We start from the raw sequence: 17,157 nt of genomic DNA, 5'->3' as shown, positions 1-17,157 counted from the left end.
AAAAGGATTTTTTAAAAATTTTAATAACTTCCTATATCAAAGGTAAAATAAAACAACCTAAATGTCAACAATAAAAGTGTGGCACATTATTGACTAAAAAAATTTCTAAAGCTAAATTATGTGCCAGATATATACTCAAGTAACTAAAATAACAGCCAAGGTTTAGTTAGCCCCTGCTGTGTGCCAAGCAATTCTGGACACTGTTTATGGGTCAACCTAGAGGTTTCCAAATATTTTCACTAAACTGTGTAATGGCTATAAAACGACTGAATTGAGAGACAAAATATTTGGAGGCATAGCTTACATACTGCTTCCCTAGCCCCTATCCAAAGTTAATTATTATCTCATACTTCATCTTTAAAATTAAAACAATATATATATGATACTAATAAACTTCTCCCTCAAATCTCTGCATAATGATCTAAAAAAATGAGTCGTATTTTTCCTTTGGTTTGAGTACCTTCCTGGACCACTTCTGTTTACCCAAAGGTATAGATAGTCTGGCTTGATAACTAATTTAAGCTTCACACCCACTGTATGAAGTAAATACTATTATTCCCATTTTATACATGAGAACATGTCTAGCCCAAGGTCATGCAGGACAAAATGTTAACAAGTGTATATTAATTCTCATTCTTCAGAAACTAAAGCCTGTGATGTTCTTTCTATGATATCATAATGCTTTCAATGCAAAATGCAGGAAGTAAAGTTAGAGCCTACACTTACTGAAATTTTTTGTCTATTAGGAATTCTCAGAAGAAGCAAGAGTTTTAGGGAAATGTATTTGAGAAAAGGTAAACAGATTTTTTTCTTGATTTTATTTTTAAAGAAACTGAAATGTACTGAACAGGCCTACAATTGACAGTTTACTCCAGTTGTAGGAGAGCACAAGGGAACAAATAACTGGCACAACAGTATTATTTTATAGATAATGTAACATCAAAATATGCGAAAAAAACATGAATGTTTTTGTAAATAAATTGCACAGCTTCTTAAAAAACAGACATAAAACCAAGACAACTATGTAAAAATAGTCAAATAAATGGTTCATCAGAATTAGGGGTAAGATTGAAAAGTATGAAAGGAGTGCTAACCCTTTATCAGTATTAGGGAAACTGGAACTTACATAAACAGAGCAGAGGAAAGTCAGGTAGGAAAATTCTGCATGTGGTTTCGGATGTGAAAAAGTGTAGATAAATCATGCTAGATCAACTAGATATCTGTATAGGCAAAATTGAACCTCAACATCTATCTCACATCATACACAAAATCTAATTTGTGATGGATTGAAGGTCTATATGTAAAAGCTAGAACTATATAATTCATGAAGAAAACATTTAAAAAATCATTTTAAAAGAAGAATTTTGTGACCTGGAGATAGGCAAAGGTATTTTAGAATGCAAAAGGCACTAACCATAAAAGAAAATTTGATAAACTGGACTTCACAAAAATTTCAACTTCTTCTTGTCAAAAGTCACTGTAAAGAAAATAAAAATGTAAGTAACAGTCTGGGAAAGAATATTTGCAAAGTAAACATCCCAAAACAAACTGCATCCTGAATATATAAAAAAATCCTTACAAATGAATAATAAAAAAGTCAACAACACAATTATTTTTTAAATGGGAAAAAAGGAGGAGACCTAAGTAACTTTGGAAAATGTTGTTTTGACCAGAAACTGTATGGTTAAAAATAAAAGGACCCATTACTGTACATAAACACTGTATTCTGATACATTTATTTCTCACAAGAATTCAAACAAAAAAGTTTGAGGCTACTGTACATGTGCACTGGTATTAAACAAGTAAGCAAAAGGATGGTAGATAGTGGAAGGCAGGCTTCTCACTGTCAGAGGGTAGGGGTGTAGGAAGTTACAGATAAGAAAGAGAGGAAGTCTAGAATAAATCCTATCAAATTGGATTAGAGTCAGAGACATCAATAAGAACTCCTGTTTATATAGACTCAGCACACAAATGAAAATATATACAAATTATAGATTATAATGGTTACATGGGATAATATACATACAAATACTACCTAGTACTCTCTCTTGAAAGAACCTAGAAACATTACTTTAACCAAGTGATAAAGGTTAACATTGCCAGGAATGACATGTAGATATCATATATCCCTTCATATAATGTGATGAGAACACTTGATTTCTGTGGTATTCTTTCAACAATCCATAACTCTAATCATGAAAGAGAAAAAAATCAGACAAATCCAGATTGGGGTCATTCTATAGGATACCTGGTCAATATTCCTCAAGATCATCAAGGTCACAAGAAACAAGGAAAGAAAGACTGAGAAATTGTCACAGACTAGAGGACATGGAATCCCATGACAAAGAAATGCACTGTGGAACCTTGGACTGAATCTTGGAAGAGAAAGTGTACAGTCATGGAAACACTGATGAAATCTAAATAAAGTCTGGAATTAGCTAATAGTAGTGTACCAATGTTGGGTTCTTAATATTGACAAATATACCATGGTAATGTAAAGTGTTATCAATGGGAAAAACTGGGTGAGAGATATAAAGGAACTCTCTGGGCAATCATTTCAAATATTTTGTAAATCTATAATTATTCCAAAATAAGAAGCCTATTTTAAAAAATGGGCAAAGACTTAGACTGATATTTTGCAGGAGAGGATATATGAATGAGTAATAAATATATAAAAGGATGCTCAAAATTGTTAGTCATAAGGGAAATGCAAATCAAAACTATAGAGATGCCACTCTATACTCACTGGAATGGTTAAAATTAAAATGACTAACAATACCAAATGTTGGAGAGGATGCAGAGCTACTTGCTCTCTCATACATTGCTAGTATGAGTGTAAAATGGAACAACCAATATAGAATTTGTCTGGCAGGTCCTTATTAAACACTTGCAGTTTCTTGTTAGAGTCAAACACATGTCTACTTAATGATCTAGAAACTCTACTTTCAGATATTTACCCAAAATAAAACATATGTCCACAGAAAGACTTGTACAAGAATCTTCACTGCAGCTTTATTCACAACAGCAAAATATAGGAAACTGAAATGCCTATTAATAGGTAAATGGATAAACAAGTTGTGATATATTCATACAATGGAATACTACTTAGAAATAAAAGGGACAAGTTCCTGATACACACTGCAATATGGATAAATCTTTAAAACATGTTGAGTGAAAGAAACCAGAACAAAGCACATATGTACATAATTCCACTTATATGAGTTTAAGGACAGGCAAAACTCATTTATGGAGAAAGAAATCAGAGTACTGGCTGCTTCTGGGAGGGCACATCTTGTGCAAGAGAAGCTTTCAAAAATTATTTTGAATAATTTAATTTTAAAAGGTTAAAAAAGGAAAAAAGATAAACCTACAGGTATATATTACAAGAGCACGCCTACTATCCAAATTTCCCTATTACTTTAGACAAAAAATAACACTAAAAAAAAAAAAAAGAAAATTTTTAACCAAGAGCAAGTAGACCTTCCTTAGGATTATATTATGACTATGTTTAAAAAAGATGTTATCCAGTTTTATCACCTACAGGAAACTTAGGCTATAAGAATCAAATTTAACTGTGTAGGGAAAAAAAAGGACTAATTATATTCAGCATTTGTTTGTTGTGGAGATAAGACACATTACTCAAAATTAAATAGAATACATGGCTTCAATATTTCTAAACTTAGAATATATACTATACTTCCATTCTAATATAAGGGAAAGAGGATGGATTTGTATAGATCCTCAAGGAGAGGGGCTCAGAACATTGCACATCAACAGTTATGCCAAGATGCTGATTTCATTATGATCCATCTACAGTAAGCACTGTTCACTTCATGCAGGCTGCTCTGTGCTTTTCTGTCACTTTCAAATGAAATCATCCATCTGTAGAAAATGAGCAAATGTAATATTCATGAGCAAGAGATAATTTTTATCATCCCTGGAGAGTTCCTTTCTTTGGGTTGTTTATTACCTGCAGAGCTCAACTGTATGAAAACTGATTAAATATCATTTAGCAATTATAGTGATGCCAGAACACATTCCTCAAAGCAAACACTAAAACTGTAATCATTCTTACAATAGAAGGTATGCTTTCAGGAGTGGAGCCAGGTTTCGTGGAGTCTGAATCTTACACAATTTGGGGAGCTTTTTTTTTTTTTTCAAATACACAAAATTATAAGAACAAGTTTGCTAAAATTTTTCTTAGGGTCTTAGAAAGGGCTGTTAAAATAAATGACCTGGAGCATATGACCTTTAAGCATATTAACTTAAAGATAAATCTACCTTTGCAAATAATTTTTTTTAGGAGGTGATGACAAGAGGTCAAATGATTTGTCTACTTAAAACCTATATAGAAACCATCAAGTATGCATTTGAATTGTCTTTATCTGAATTGAAAATAAGTGGTTAATGACTCATTTCTAATTGGTCATTTAACTGAATTCAACTATTGTACTTGCTTTCACTTTTTTTTTTTTTTTTTTTTTGGTCGGTGGGGAGATGAGGATAGTACCCATCTGAAATTGTCGTCAGGTTGTGAGCCACATTCTTAGTATTTTTTTTTTTTTTTTTTTTTTTGCGGTACGCGGGCCTCTCACTGTTGTGGCCTCTCCCGTTGCGGAGCACAGGCTCCGGATGCGCAGGCTCAGCGGCCATGGCTCACGGGCCTAGCCGCTCTGCGGCACGTGGGATCTTCCCAGACCGGGGCACGAACCCGTGTCCCCTGCATCGGCAGGCTGACTCTCAACCACTGCGCCACCAGGGAAGCCCCTTAGTATTCTTTACTTGTAGGAGTAGCTGCTCACATAGTTCACCAATTCCTTAGGCCTTGTTCCAGCAAAGATAAATCCTCAAAATGAAAGAACTCCTAGTTCTTAAGTCTTAGGTCAGAGGAAGTCTTCCATTGCCAGCTCCCACCTTCTTGCTGCACTGCAAGAAGAATTAATCACTCCCTATCTGACCTTCTATAGCCTTTGCAGTCATCTCAATTACATTACTTTTTAAATTTTTCATTAGTTATTTGCGTTTGAGCTTAACTTTGCTAGAATGGAAGCTCCTTAAGAGCAAGGAAATGTCCTATCTTTAAATCTAAAAGGCCTAGCTCATATTGGGGGCTTAATAAATATCCATTGACTGACTGACTGACTGAATGAATGAATGAATGAATGCTTTAGAGGTAAGCTACTTAAAGGACCAAAGCACCAAAGCATAGATCAGTAGCATCAGCATCATCAGAGAGCTTCTTAAAAGTGCAAAATTTTCAGAACTATCCCAGACCTACTGAATCAAAATGTGAATTTTAACAAGATATTTGGGTGATTCCTGGGCACATTAAAATTTGAGAAATATTGCGGTTTTTATTCCACTAGCTTTAAAGGAGGAGACCATACCAAAAATAATATAGTCTTAAATTTCACTACAATCATTTCTTCATTTGTTCTTAATATGTTTGGCTATATTAGTCACACAAAGGTCAGATGACCCAATGGACTATTATTCTACTTATTCTTGTCAGTAACAAAATAAAATACTAATTTAAAAAACAAACAAGAAATAAAAGAAATTTAATATTTAGTGAGAAAAAGCACAAACATAGTAGAATTGGTGGAAAGAAGATGATGATGAATATTACAAATACTGACATGAATGCTGAGCTATAAATTCAGATCCAAAACAGGTGTCTTGTCCTATTTTTTAAATAAATAAATCCTTCAAAAGCCCAAGCCTGATCACTGCAAACTTTGTAGATCATTGTTTCTCTGCTCTGGGAGCTCAAGATGGAGAACTAATGCTGGAAGTTAGATAAAATCAAATTTAGCCAGAGTGTATTCTCAGCTCAGCTTTTTAAATGTATGTGCCTATGAATTCTCAGGTTGGAAATTAAAGCTCAGCTAGTTTTAATTTCACAAGAGAACCATAACTAGTACATTCAATTTACAGCTCTCCTCCTCATTCCCCTTATTGAATAGATCACCAACTGTCTGGATGTTTTCCAACTTGACTGTGAGAGAAAATCATCTTGGTTTTATCTTAAGAGTGGCTATCTTTTCAGGCAGTTAGGTAATCTATTGAAAAGAGTTATCACATATTATAAATGTGATTAAGTCTGGATAGGTATAAACGTATCCATTTGAAGAAGATACATTTCAATACAAATCTTAAAAAAGAAAAGGAAGGGAAAGACTGCAAAGAATTGTCACCTATGGCAGAAGCTATTAGTCATGTCACAGTGAAGAAATAATGACTGTCTTGGAGATGCTCAGTTCTTCAAGGTGAGCTTCAAACGAATGAAGCAGCTTCAAAGAAAATCACAGGAAAAAGAGTATGGATCACAGTAGAGACTTTGCTTGGGGGAATTAAGCATGTGCCTGTTTTAATCATACACAAGTCCAAAACTTGTCAAATCTTAGTTTTGCTTTTCAAAAATCATATTCTGAATTTTCATTCAACACAAATTAAAAAACTTTCATGTGATTTTAGGCATAGTGTCTTGGTTTGATTTCTATATAATCAAGAATAATCCAGAAACCTAGCAAAATATTGTCACTGGGTAGAACTTATCCTTGCTCTACCTGCACTGGTCAGGATAGGTTAGGGTATACTGTTGAACAAAATTAACCCCTGAACTTCAGTACCTTAATGCTACAAATATTGTTTCTTAAACAAATCTTAAAGTTGAGCAGTTCTCCAGGCCATTCCTTAAAAGCCGAAGGTCAAGAGGGGGCTTTTAATTGTTGTTTCTTTCTAGTGGTCTTTGTAAGAGTGTAGAAGCATTCCTTCTTTGATAATGTTAAATTTGTAAGTTTCAGGTGACATGTGAAACCTTTTTAAAGATTTTTCTCAAAGTTTTGAAAAGCTATTAGCCAGGATCATGGTGTAACAAGACATAACGTTTTTCCTTTAAAAAAAATTTAAGTGCGTGTGTAGAGTTAAGAAGCTGTTGTACATTTATGATTTAATAAAATAATTCTAAAGGAAAAAAAAAGGGGGGGCTTTTCACCACCTCAGTTCATAGTCCATTGGCTAGAATTAATCACAAGACCCTGCCTAAACTCTGAGAGGCTAGGAAAGGTATTGTTCTAAGTGCCCATGAAGGAGAGGAGAACCAGATACTGGGGATATTGGGGAGCACTAGTAATGTTACTAGTGAGCATGATAAGTTTGATGATATCAACAGAGGGTCTAGCATCAGTAGAAACAAAAAATCACTGACGAAGGGGAATAAATAGAGGCACAGTATGGCATGAAAAGAGAAGAAGCACCATCACTGGTCATGAACAGGATTACCTCATTTTTAGTGTAGAAATGTCTAGAAAAGTAATGTATTGGGCAATTTCTTTGAACCAGCATAAAACTTTAGTGTATTACAATTGCTCACTGCTTAAAAAATTCCAGTATGGCTGTTCTGGAAAGGGAAGAACTGACTTGCTCCCTATGTTTTAGTTTTCTATCGCTACATAACAAGTTGCCACAAATTTAGTGGCTTAAAACAATAGTTATTTATTAGCTCCTATCTCTCTAGGTCAGAAGTCTGATATGGCATGACTAGACTCCACACTCAGAGTCTCACTGGGATAAATCAAGGTATCATCCAGGGTTGTGGTTTTCATCTGGAGCCTAGGGTTCAGGTTCAGTGGTTGAACTGATTTCTTTCTCACACTTTTCATGTGGTCTTTTAATGCTTCAAGCAGCAATGACAGGCCAGTACTTTGCATGCTTCAGACCTCTCTGACTTCCTCTCCTGATTTTAAGGGATCCTGTAACTATATTGGACCCATCCAGAAAATCCAAGATAATCTATCTTAAGGTCAGTTTATTAGGAATCTTAGTTGCATCTGCATATTTCCTTTTGCCATGTAATACAGTGACATTACACAGGAATGACACCAATTGGCAGAGATCACGGGGACCAAAACTCTGCCTACCACATTGTAATAGAAATCTGTATCTCTAATATTTCTGTTTTATATGTAAGCATTTTGTTTGTCTAATAGGTTATCACAAAACGGACATAATTGTAATGTATTTGGGTTCAAATGAGTGATGAGTTAAGAAAGAGAAAGATGTAAAGAATAAACTTGTCTAATTTGGGGATGGGGGAAAATGAAGACAAAGAATAGGGAACAGAGCAAACTATGACATATGTTGAAAAGTGTAGACATAAGTAAGGAGAATAAAAGAAGCAGGGGATGTGCAATTGGAAGCATGAAGGATATAATAAGGTTGATACAGGAAATCAGTGGAGAGATTTTATAGTGGGTTATTAACGGCATAGAGAACATTATATTGCCTGTGGTAATTCAGGTATTAAGAAGCTTAAATATGGTGAACATTTTATGATTCCCCACTACATAAATGAATTATAATGAATAAAGGGGTTTTGTATTTCTGCATTCAATAACTGTCATTATGCAATCATCAAATAAAGTAACAACTGGAGGAGACAGTATGTATATGAGTGGTTAGCTCATATTCAGCTCCTAAAAAAATGAGTTAACGGTATAAAGAAGTTCAATTACTAAAAAAGCATGATCATTATTAGCCAATATCAAATCAATAGATGGGGCTAGGCAGAATGTCTCCTAAACTAACAAATCAATGAATATAGTCAAACTGTCCATTACCCGTTTGAGCTTCGTCCTGCCCGTTGTCTAGTCAAGGTTCTAATACCTCTGAAAGGAACCAGAAATAAACTGGCAGGAAAAAGAGGAAAAGTAAGAGACATGATGACCATTTTCCAGGGTTCAGTAGAACACTGATATTACCTCAAAATAACCCCAAAAAGCAAGGAAGATATTCTGTAAGTCAAATATATTCGAGGCATATTAAGTTACACAAAGTTGAACAAATATATTTCATGCTGAACTGTTCAGAGACTTTAAAGTGCTAATGTGCTTTGTGAGTCTTTAATGGAGGAATATAATTTGAAGATTTTACGAACATCTATGACTAGGGAAATTTCTTTTAGTTCAGACTATGGCAGAGATGGCTAGCTGTTCAAAGTTGTGCTTTCTTTTCCATAGTAGAAAGTGGAATGGGAAAAAACTTCCAGCTAAGGAGTATATTTCCTGGCTCCTTTTGCTACTAAGTATGATCACGTGACTGATTCATGCCAATGGAATTTAAGGGAAAATAATGTGAGTAACTTTCCGAAACAAGGCTTTTGAGAAATGGGTATTCCTTCCCTATGATCTCTTACTCCTTTGTCAGCTGGTACCAAGGACAATGACAGGCCCTCAAGATGAAAGAAACTTGGGCTTTTGTATCACTGTGTGGAGGAAAGTTCTCAGTAGCCAGAATATATATTAGACCAGTGATTTTTGTCTCTGAGGAGACATTTGGCAATATCCGGAAATATTTTTGGTTATCACATTTGAGGAGGGGGTGGTACTGACATTACTGGGTAGAGGTAGGGAATGCTGCTATTATTCCATGATGCACAGAACAGCCCCCAACAACAAAGTATTATCTAGTCCAAAATGTTAATAGTGCTAAGGTTGAGAAACCCTTCATTAGACTGTTAGGTGAAAAAAAAGTATTTCTGTTGTATTAAGAGCCTGAACTCTCAGGGTTTGGTACAGCAGCTACTGTTACCTTAACTCCTATGTAGTTTCTCCCAGAGCTAATGTTCCAAAGACCATACTTCAGGAAAAACAGATCATATAATGAATACTGTAAATACCAAGATAATACATTACATTGGTTGCCAAGACACGCTGACTCTACCCTGAGAATTTCTGAAATCTATTCCAATCTCTATTTTCACTGGTAATATCTTACACATACACATTTTCTCCATCCTGATCTGTTATAACAGTTTCTTAAGTGGGTTCTTTGTCTCTAGTTGGCTTAGATATTGTCACAACATTAAGTAGTGGCTGAACCCGAACTTGAACTCAAGGTTTTGCCTCTAAATCCTTTGTACTTTTTCTCTGGAGTAGGAGATAGCCTAATGTAGAGAGAGCTTGGACTTGAGGATTGAAAAGACATTTAAATCCTAGTTTTGACACTAAAATTATAATTTTTGAAAAATCACTAAGTATATATCTTTGAGTTTTACCTCATTTGTAAAATAGAAATAAAGAAAACTTTAGGGTTTATTTTTTAGAATTAATATAGTAGTTGGAACATGGTAAGTATTTATTAAATCATAACAAATCATTAAGGAAAAAGAAACAGATTGTACCAGGATCCCTGAACTATTTGCTATTCCTCTCTCTTGAGGCAAATGTTTGCTTACCCTTCAATGAGTTTCTTCAGGGTGGTGAGAAAACCCTAAGATTGTTCAAGCACTCTCCTTCCACCCGGAGATACATACGTGGGCCTGCATGGAATATTCAGATTTATGGCTAACGTTTTGTTTTTGTAATGCTCAGGACCTGCAGTCAGCTTACATCTGGGTTTCTTTTGGTAGTCATTCAATCTTTTTAGTGTATTGGTTTTAAAGTTGCCCCTTTGTATGTACTGTAACGAGGTTCTTATTTCTAGTTGTTTATTTATAATAAATTCAGATTCTAAAGAACAATTAGAAAAATAAACAGAAAAAATCTAGGTAAAACCTTATGTTGCTCCTCCTTTCTGGAATTCCTTCATGTCCAAATTCTACCACTCTACCAAATGTCTCACTTTCACCCTGAAAATTTCCCTGAGACATCTGCTAAAAATAGTCTTCTTAGTCAGTATCTCTCTTTGTGTGTTCTTTTACTTCATTGATTTATTCATTCCACAAATATTCATTAAGTACCAAGCTCTGTGCAGAGACTCATCGCTTTGGGCCCTGAACTTTGGTAATATCTTCTCTTATCTCTTCTACTAGATTCCTTAAGGGAGTAGACCACAGATTACTGATTTATACACAGTACGTAGACCTGCACATAGTTAGTGCTTAATATATATCTCTAATACTCAGTGCTTCACACAAAAGCTAGAGATTATTACTATTTTTTAACCATATGTTTTTCAAATGTCCCAGTGACCCCAAGGAGAGAATTCACAAAACATACACAAAAACTTAATTCCACTGGTTCCTATGTTTCACCTGTGGTGTTAACAAACTCAATTGAAAATCAAGATAGAGTTGTATAAAACAAAACTATAACTTGGGCAATGCTGATCTATAAATTAGTATACTTAGGGAATAATATCAGTCTTCTAACACATGTATAACAATTATACACTTAAGAAGTTTTGCTAATGAAAGAGGAATAAAAGCCCAATAATGTATAAAAATTACATTATTTTTAATGTATGCTCAATTCCCTTAACCAAATGAGCTAAGGGGATTGAGCATACTGACTGTTTATATTATGAAGAATTTATATTAGCTGAAATAGTGTCACATGCAGTCTCTGAAGCAGCCTGATTATGTGAAATAAAAAAAGGCCTGTATTTGTACAACCATTAAAATTTAATATTAGGAAGCAAATCTTCCCATTAATGCTGTTTATGTAAAGTGCTGAATAGCAAAGAATTTTTTAAGTTTCCCCCAGGATATTTTTCTATCAGAAGTTTTCTTACTTATACCTGTTCAGTTTGATGCGCACATGCCACATTTAAAGAAAACACCTTTTACATTCCCTGTTTTTGCCAAGAAGATTCCTTTCAACTTTTCTAAGAAATATCAGAGAATGCTTTCTCTTAAGAGAACTGGGAGTTGGGGTTAGCTTAGGCATTTGAAAGCTGGAACTCTCTCTCTTTTCATTTGCTTATCACTAGTAACTAGTGCGACATTTGCCTCATGTTAGAAACTTAGCAAATGCTTGCTGAGTGAATGAATGAATGAATGAATTTGATTGTCCTATGACATTCAATTTTAAATACATAGAAAAAACCATATCCATTTTTCTATTTCTTTTAACATTTACAGTTATTATTCTATTAATGTTAAATAAATGACTAAAGAACTAGTAGTACATACTGTTAGTACATTGATACAATGATAGTCTTAATATAGCAATCAGTGTATTTCAATATTTATAAGTGCTGGTGTTTATAATACATTAATTTCTGATGACATTTCACAGAGAAGTCATACTATAACATCTTTTTTAAGTTTTAATACACTTACGAGTATAATTCAGAATTCAACTACAGTTCATATTGCAAGAAAGACACAAATGAGAAGAAAGGTCTATAAAGCAGACTTCTCTTCCTTGGTTATTTAATAACAATATCCAATTTTCCTTATGTTCATTAAAGTGTATAAAATATTTTCACATATATCATCTAATCTCATCTCACCACAACTTTAGGAGATGGGCATCAATATTCTGGTTGTACAGCCTGAGAGCCCGACACTCACCCAGAGAGATCAGTAGGCATGTACAAAGTCACACGCTGTAGCTTCTACCTACTCCACTCTCATCAATTTATAGAAATCTACTCTAGAGCTTAATGATGGATGTAGAAACATATGTTTAAAACCAATTAAATGACTAATAAAAACCCTCTCTAATTCCTATTAATGGGAAAGATACTAAGATCAGATGACTAATTTGGTCAGATTGCAAATGAACAGAAAAGGTAATAAAATCCTTGGCTAATGCATGGCATAATGAAGATGTTAATGAGTTTAATACTTGGGTATATTTTATGAAACTCATTAGGTCTGTGTAATGGGAATCCTGAGCATATCTCTCTGCTATTAAATCTTTCTCCAATGTGGCAGGAGTACAGCAGGGTCAGATTCCTGAACAGGCCAAAATGTTCTAGGATCTGTTATTGTTCAGCTCCCAAATAATATTAAGATGAGCATGATTAGAGCTTATAAGGACTAATTCAATACTAAGATGGGATGGCAATAGAAAACATCAGGTTGTATTGTAAAAATAGGACACATGACCCAACAATGAGGAGAGATTCAGTGGTGGTCAGACCAGGAAGCACCACAGAATTGAACAAAATGTTATTGTCCTGGATAAGAAATTGCCTGAGACAGAAAATAGTGTGGAAGATGTGCTTTTCTGGGTGGATAAATCTACACAACAGATTTCTAGAAACTTAACTTCTCTTAAGATACTTCCCTGTATTTTTCTATACACCAATATTCGCACATTTTATTATCCTGTGTGCAGCATTCAGTGGGCCATGTTATACATGGTTGAACCAGGGCCAGCCCACCATAGAGCCTCTTGCTCCTGCCCCAGCCTTTGGAGGTACACAGGTCTCTCTCTTAAGGCCATTAATTGGAAAAAAATATACAACAATTTTCATCATACATGGATATAAAGGTCACATCATCTTTTCTACCCTTCTACCCTCTTTTTGACACACACTCTAATATCAACCCACCAAGAAGGCCAGGTGAGAGAAGAGTGGTCTCCTCCCACCTTTATAGAGGCCTGCCTTTCTAGTCCAAGGGTCAGGGTCTAGGAGTCCAGGTCCTTGGCAGGAAGAAGTGGAGAATGGAAGATAGAGAGCTTCTCCATCCACACAATACTCATCTCCCCATCTCCTCACACATGTCCATCCCCACTGCTGCCCAGACATCACTGACTTTATTTCAACAGAAAGGTTATAAAGACTTTGAAGAAGGGTGCAACAGAGAGCTCTAACCTAGGCTAGAGGAAGTAGTCATTTCCTGAGTGCAGGAATTTAGCCAGGAAGAATGGTGTTACCAGGAGGAAGGTTGGAGCAGCCAGTTAAGAGTCAGGCAACCCCATCCTGGGTTGCCTCTATCTCAATGACCAAGCCTGACAAAGCTCTTTCACTGTCCGCCTCACTTTTATGTTGGGAATCCTTCAATAAAATAATACATGGGAAAGTCAGAATAAAGGATCAATGGCAATATACATTATTTCCTAGGAATAGGCTGGGGGAAATCATGATAATAATAACAACTAAGACATATACTCTATATGATGTTCTAGGCACTTTTCTCAGGACCTTACATATATTACCTGATGTAGTCCTCAAACAACCTTATGATAGGTACTATCATTACCGCCATCTCATGGAGGAGGAAGCTAAGGTCACTGCTCAAGGTCATGCGGGCCACAGAGCAGGAATTCAAACCCCAGCAGTCTGGATGAGCCAATGCTCTTAACTGCTGTGTCATGCTATACCGCTATAGTTACAACCACCTGTTCTGTCATCTCTCCCCACTCCTCAGCTTGCAGACCTTATTCCTACTACCCCAAACTAGAAACAGCTTACTGCATTTGCTAAGCTTTCTCTGAGTCTTTCTTTTTATTTTATTATTATTATTTTTTAAATTTAATTAATTTATTTTTTTATACAGCAGGTTCTTATTAGTTATCTATTTTATACATATTAGTGTATATATGTAAATCCCAATCTCCCTGAGTTTTTCTTTATATTTTCCTTTCCCCATGGATTGCCCTTCCCTAAACCTTATCTCCCTCGGGGACTCCTTTCTATACATTAAGATTTTTATAAAATCTTTTTTTAAAATAAAGATTTATTTATTAAAACATTTGCTTCTACTGAACTCAATAATATTAATTACACCCTTGCTTGTGTCTCACAGTACTTCTTACTCCCTCTTCATAGTTATCATATCGAGTTTCATTTGTCTTTTTACATATCTTGATCATCTACAAGCCTGAGACCTCCATGAAGACATGGGCTCTGTATCTTAGTCCTCTTTGCTGCAGTGGTACATCACATAAGGTCTCATGCATAGTAAATGTATTTAATAAATATTTCTGTAATAAATGAACGAATGACTTATTAACAACAATATATGGAAAGCATTTAAGAGCTTATGGTATGATTTTTATGTATTCCCTTATTTTTCTACATAGACACACACATACATATAACAAACACTCATGCAAACTGTACGGCAGCGATCATTAGCCTCACTGACAACTGAGAAAGCTAGGTTCAGAGAGATTAGCATCAGTTCCTCCAACTTTAAACCCTGCTCTGGGGATCTGGAGATGACAATTCTTTCCCCAACACCAGGAACGTCTTGTGTCAGGGTTTTTAATCATCCCAAACTGACTTATTCTTTTTTATGCAGGATATTCTATTATTTTTTTTAATTGAAGTATAGTTGATTTACATTGTTGTTTTAATTTCAGGTGGACAGTAAAGTGATTCAGTTATACATATACACATATATCTATTTTTTCAGATTCTTTTCCCTTATAGGTTATTACAAAATGTTAAGCATAGTTCCCTGTGCTATACAGTAGGTCCTTGTTGGTTATCTATTTTATATATAGTAGTGTGTATATGTTAACCCCAAACTCCTAATTTATCCCTCCCCCCCTTTCCCAAGGATATTCTACTATGGATCATTCCACTAGAATATGATTCAAGGCAGTTTTGTCTTTTGTTGTGCTTTTTTTGCCACCAGCTCTGTGCCACCATGATGGGACACACACAGCAATGAGACATGGAGGTGCACTTCTCTCCAAACCTTGTCCTTTCCCCCAGTGTAGATTCCTTGGAGGATGAAGTTTCTATATTTCTCACCTTTATGTTTCCCATAGCATTAATCACACTCTTTTACCAGAAGTTGCTTCAAAATATATTTATAAAACAAATATGTAAGCTTAAATAATACCTTTGTATAGTCAACTTATTGCTCATATTTATATTGCAAACTACATGTTTGTTTGCTTTCTTCTTCCAGTTTTATTGAGATACAATTGACACACAGCACTGTATAAGCTTAAGGTGCATAGCCTAATGATTTGACTTACATATGTCATAAAATGATTATAACAATAAGTTTAGTGAGCATCCATCATCTCATATAGATAGAAACTTAAAGAAATAGAAAAAATGTTTGTGATGAGAACTCAGGATTTACTCTCTTAACAACTTTCACATATAACACGCAGCAGTCTTAATTATATGTATCATGTTGTATGCTAGATCCCTAGTACTTCTTTACCCTATAACTGGAAGTTTGTACTGTTTGACTGCTTTTATCCAGTGTGTCCTACCACCAATCCCTGCCTCTGATAACCACAAATCTGATCTCTTTTCCTATGAGTTTATTTGTTTGTTTGATTTTGAAGTATAATTGACCTACAACATTATGTTAGTTCCTGTTAGACAACATAGTGATTTGGTATTTCTATACATTTCAAAGTGATCACCATGATAAGTCTATGTAAATTTATTGCTCAATTTTTTAAAAAAACAAATTTATTTATTTATTTTTGGCTGTGTTGGGTCTTCATTGCTGTGCGCAGGCTTTTCTCTAGTTGTGGTGAGCGGGGGCTACTCTTCACTGTGGTGCACGGGCTTCTCATTACGGTGGCTTCTCTTGTTGCAGAGCATGGGCCCTAGGCACATGGGCTTCAGTAGCTGTGGCACGTGGGCTCAGTAGTTGTGGCTTGTGGGCTCTAGAGCACAGTCTCGGTAGTTCTGGAGCATGGGCCTAGCTGCTCCGCGGCATGTGGGATCTTCCCGGACCAGGGCTCGAACCCATGTGTCCTGCATTGGCAGGCGGATTCTTAACCACTGCGCCACCAGGGAAGCCCTATTGCTCAATTTTTATTCAAAATTTTGTTAGACTTATAAGCAATCTTCCAACTAGGATACAACATATTTTAAGCATATTTTAACAGAAATATTTTTGTGTTATTACTTATTAAGGATGGTATTTATTTAACTTATGCTTATTGGTTTTGATTCATTTGGAATAGCAGATTACAAATTCTCTAGTTTTTCAGAGCTGCCTAGCTTAAACAGGCACCTCCTGAAATCAGGCATAATGTTTAAGAAAGTTAATTCACTCATACAGGACCAGCCTGATACCCTTCATTCTAATTCAGAAATGGAAAAGCCATATAAATCCCTAACAATGTGAAGACAGGTCAAACACAGACTCCTTAGTCAAACATGCTTTTAAACCTCAAATAGGTCAGTGTAGAATCAATTAGAAGTACTACTGCCAAGAGCACATGTACCATAATATGTATCAACTGACTATCTGTATCATGGGCCAAAAAAGAAAATAGGTTACAGAAAGACTTAAATCAACTTATTTCATCCCTTTGTGTGTCAAAAACCAAATCGAACCAAACCAAAATCACTTCCTGGAAGCCCAATACACGTCAGGCACTCTGATAAATCCTGGGGCAGATATAAAGACAGAATCTTTGCCTCTGGGAGTTACAGATGCATAACCAAATATAATGTGACATGTGCTACAACAGAGCTAAGTTTAAACTTCAC

The 17,157-nt window shown here is 35.2% G+C and overlaps 1 protein-coding gene across 7 annotated transcripts in view; it reads right to left on the bottom strand.

Annotated features, from left to right (window-relative positions):
• The window catches only part of DLG2 (discs large MAGUK scaffold protein 2), a 1,227,261-nt gene that overhangs the window by 711,811 nt on the left and 498,293 nt on the right, over nt 1–17,157 (bottom strand). The window contains exon 2 of one of the 7 annotated variants that reach the window (XM_082627350.1): nt 1,415–1,477. The exons of the other annotated variants lie outside the window; for them this stretch is intronic. Coding sequence (XP_082483476.1) covers nt 1,415–1,417 — 3 coding nt within the window. The 5' untranslated portion in view covers nt 1,418–1,477. The remainder of the gene's footprint in view (nt 1–1,414; nt 1,478–17,157) is intronic. 7 annotated transcript variants of the gene reach the window in all.

This window comes from Mesoplodon mirus (genome assembly GCF_964341445.2).
Source record: "Mesoplodon mirus genome assembly, chromosome: 7".
NCBI lineage: Eukaryota > Metazoa > Chordata > Mammalia > Artiodactyla > Ziphiidae > Mesoplodon > Mesoplodon mirus.
The sequence above is the reverse complement of the archived record's forward strand: the minus strand, read 5'-3'. Positions and strand labels throughout refer to the sequence as shown.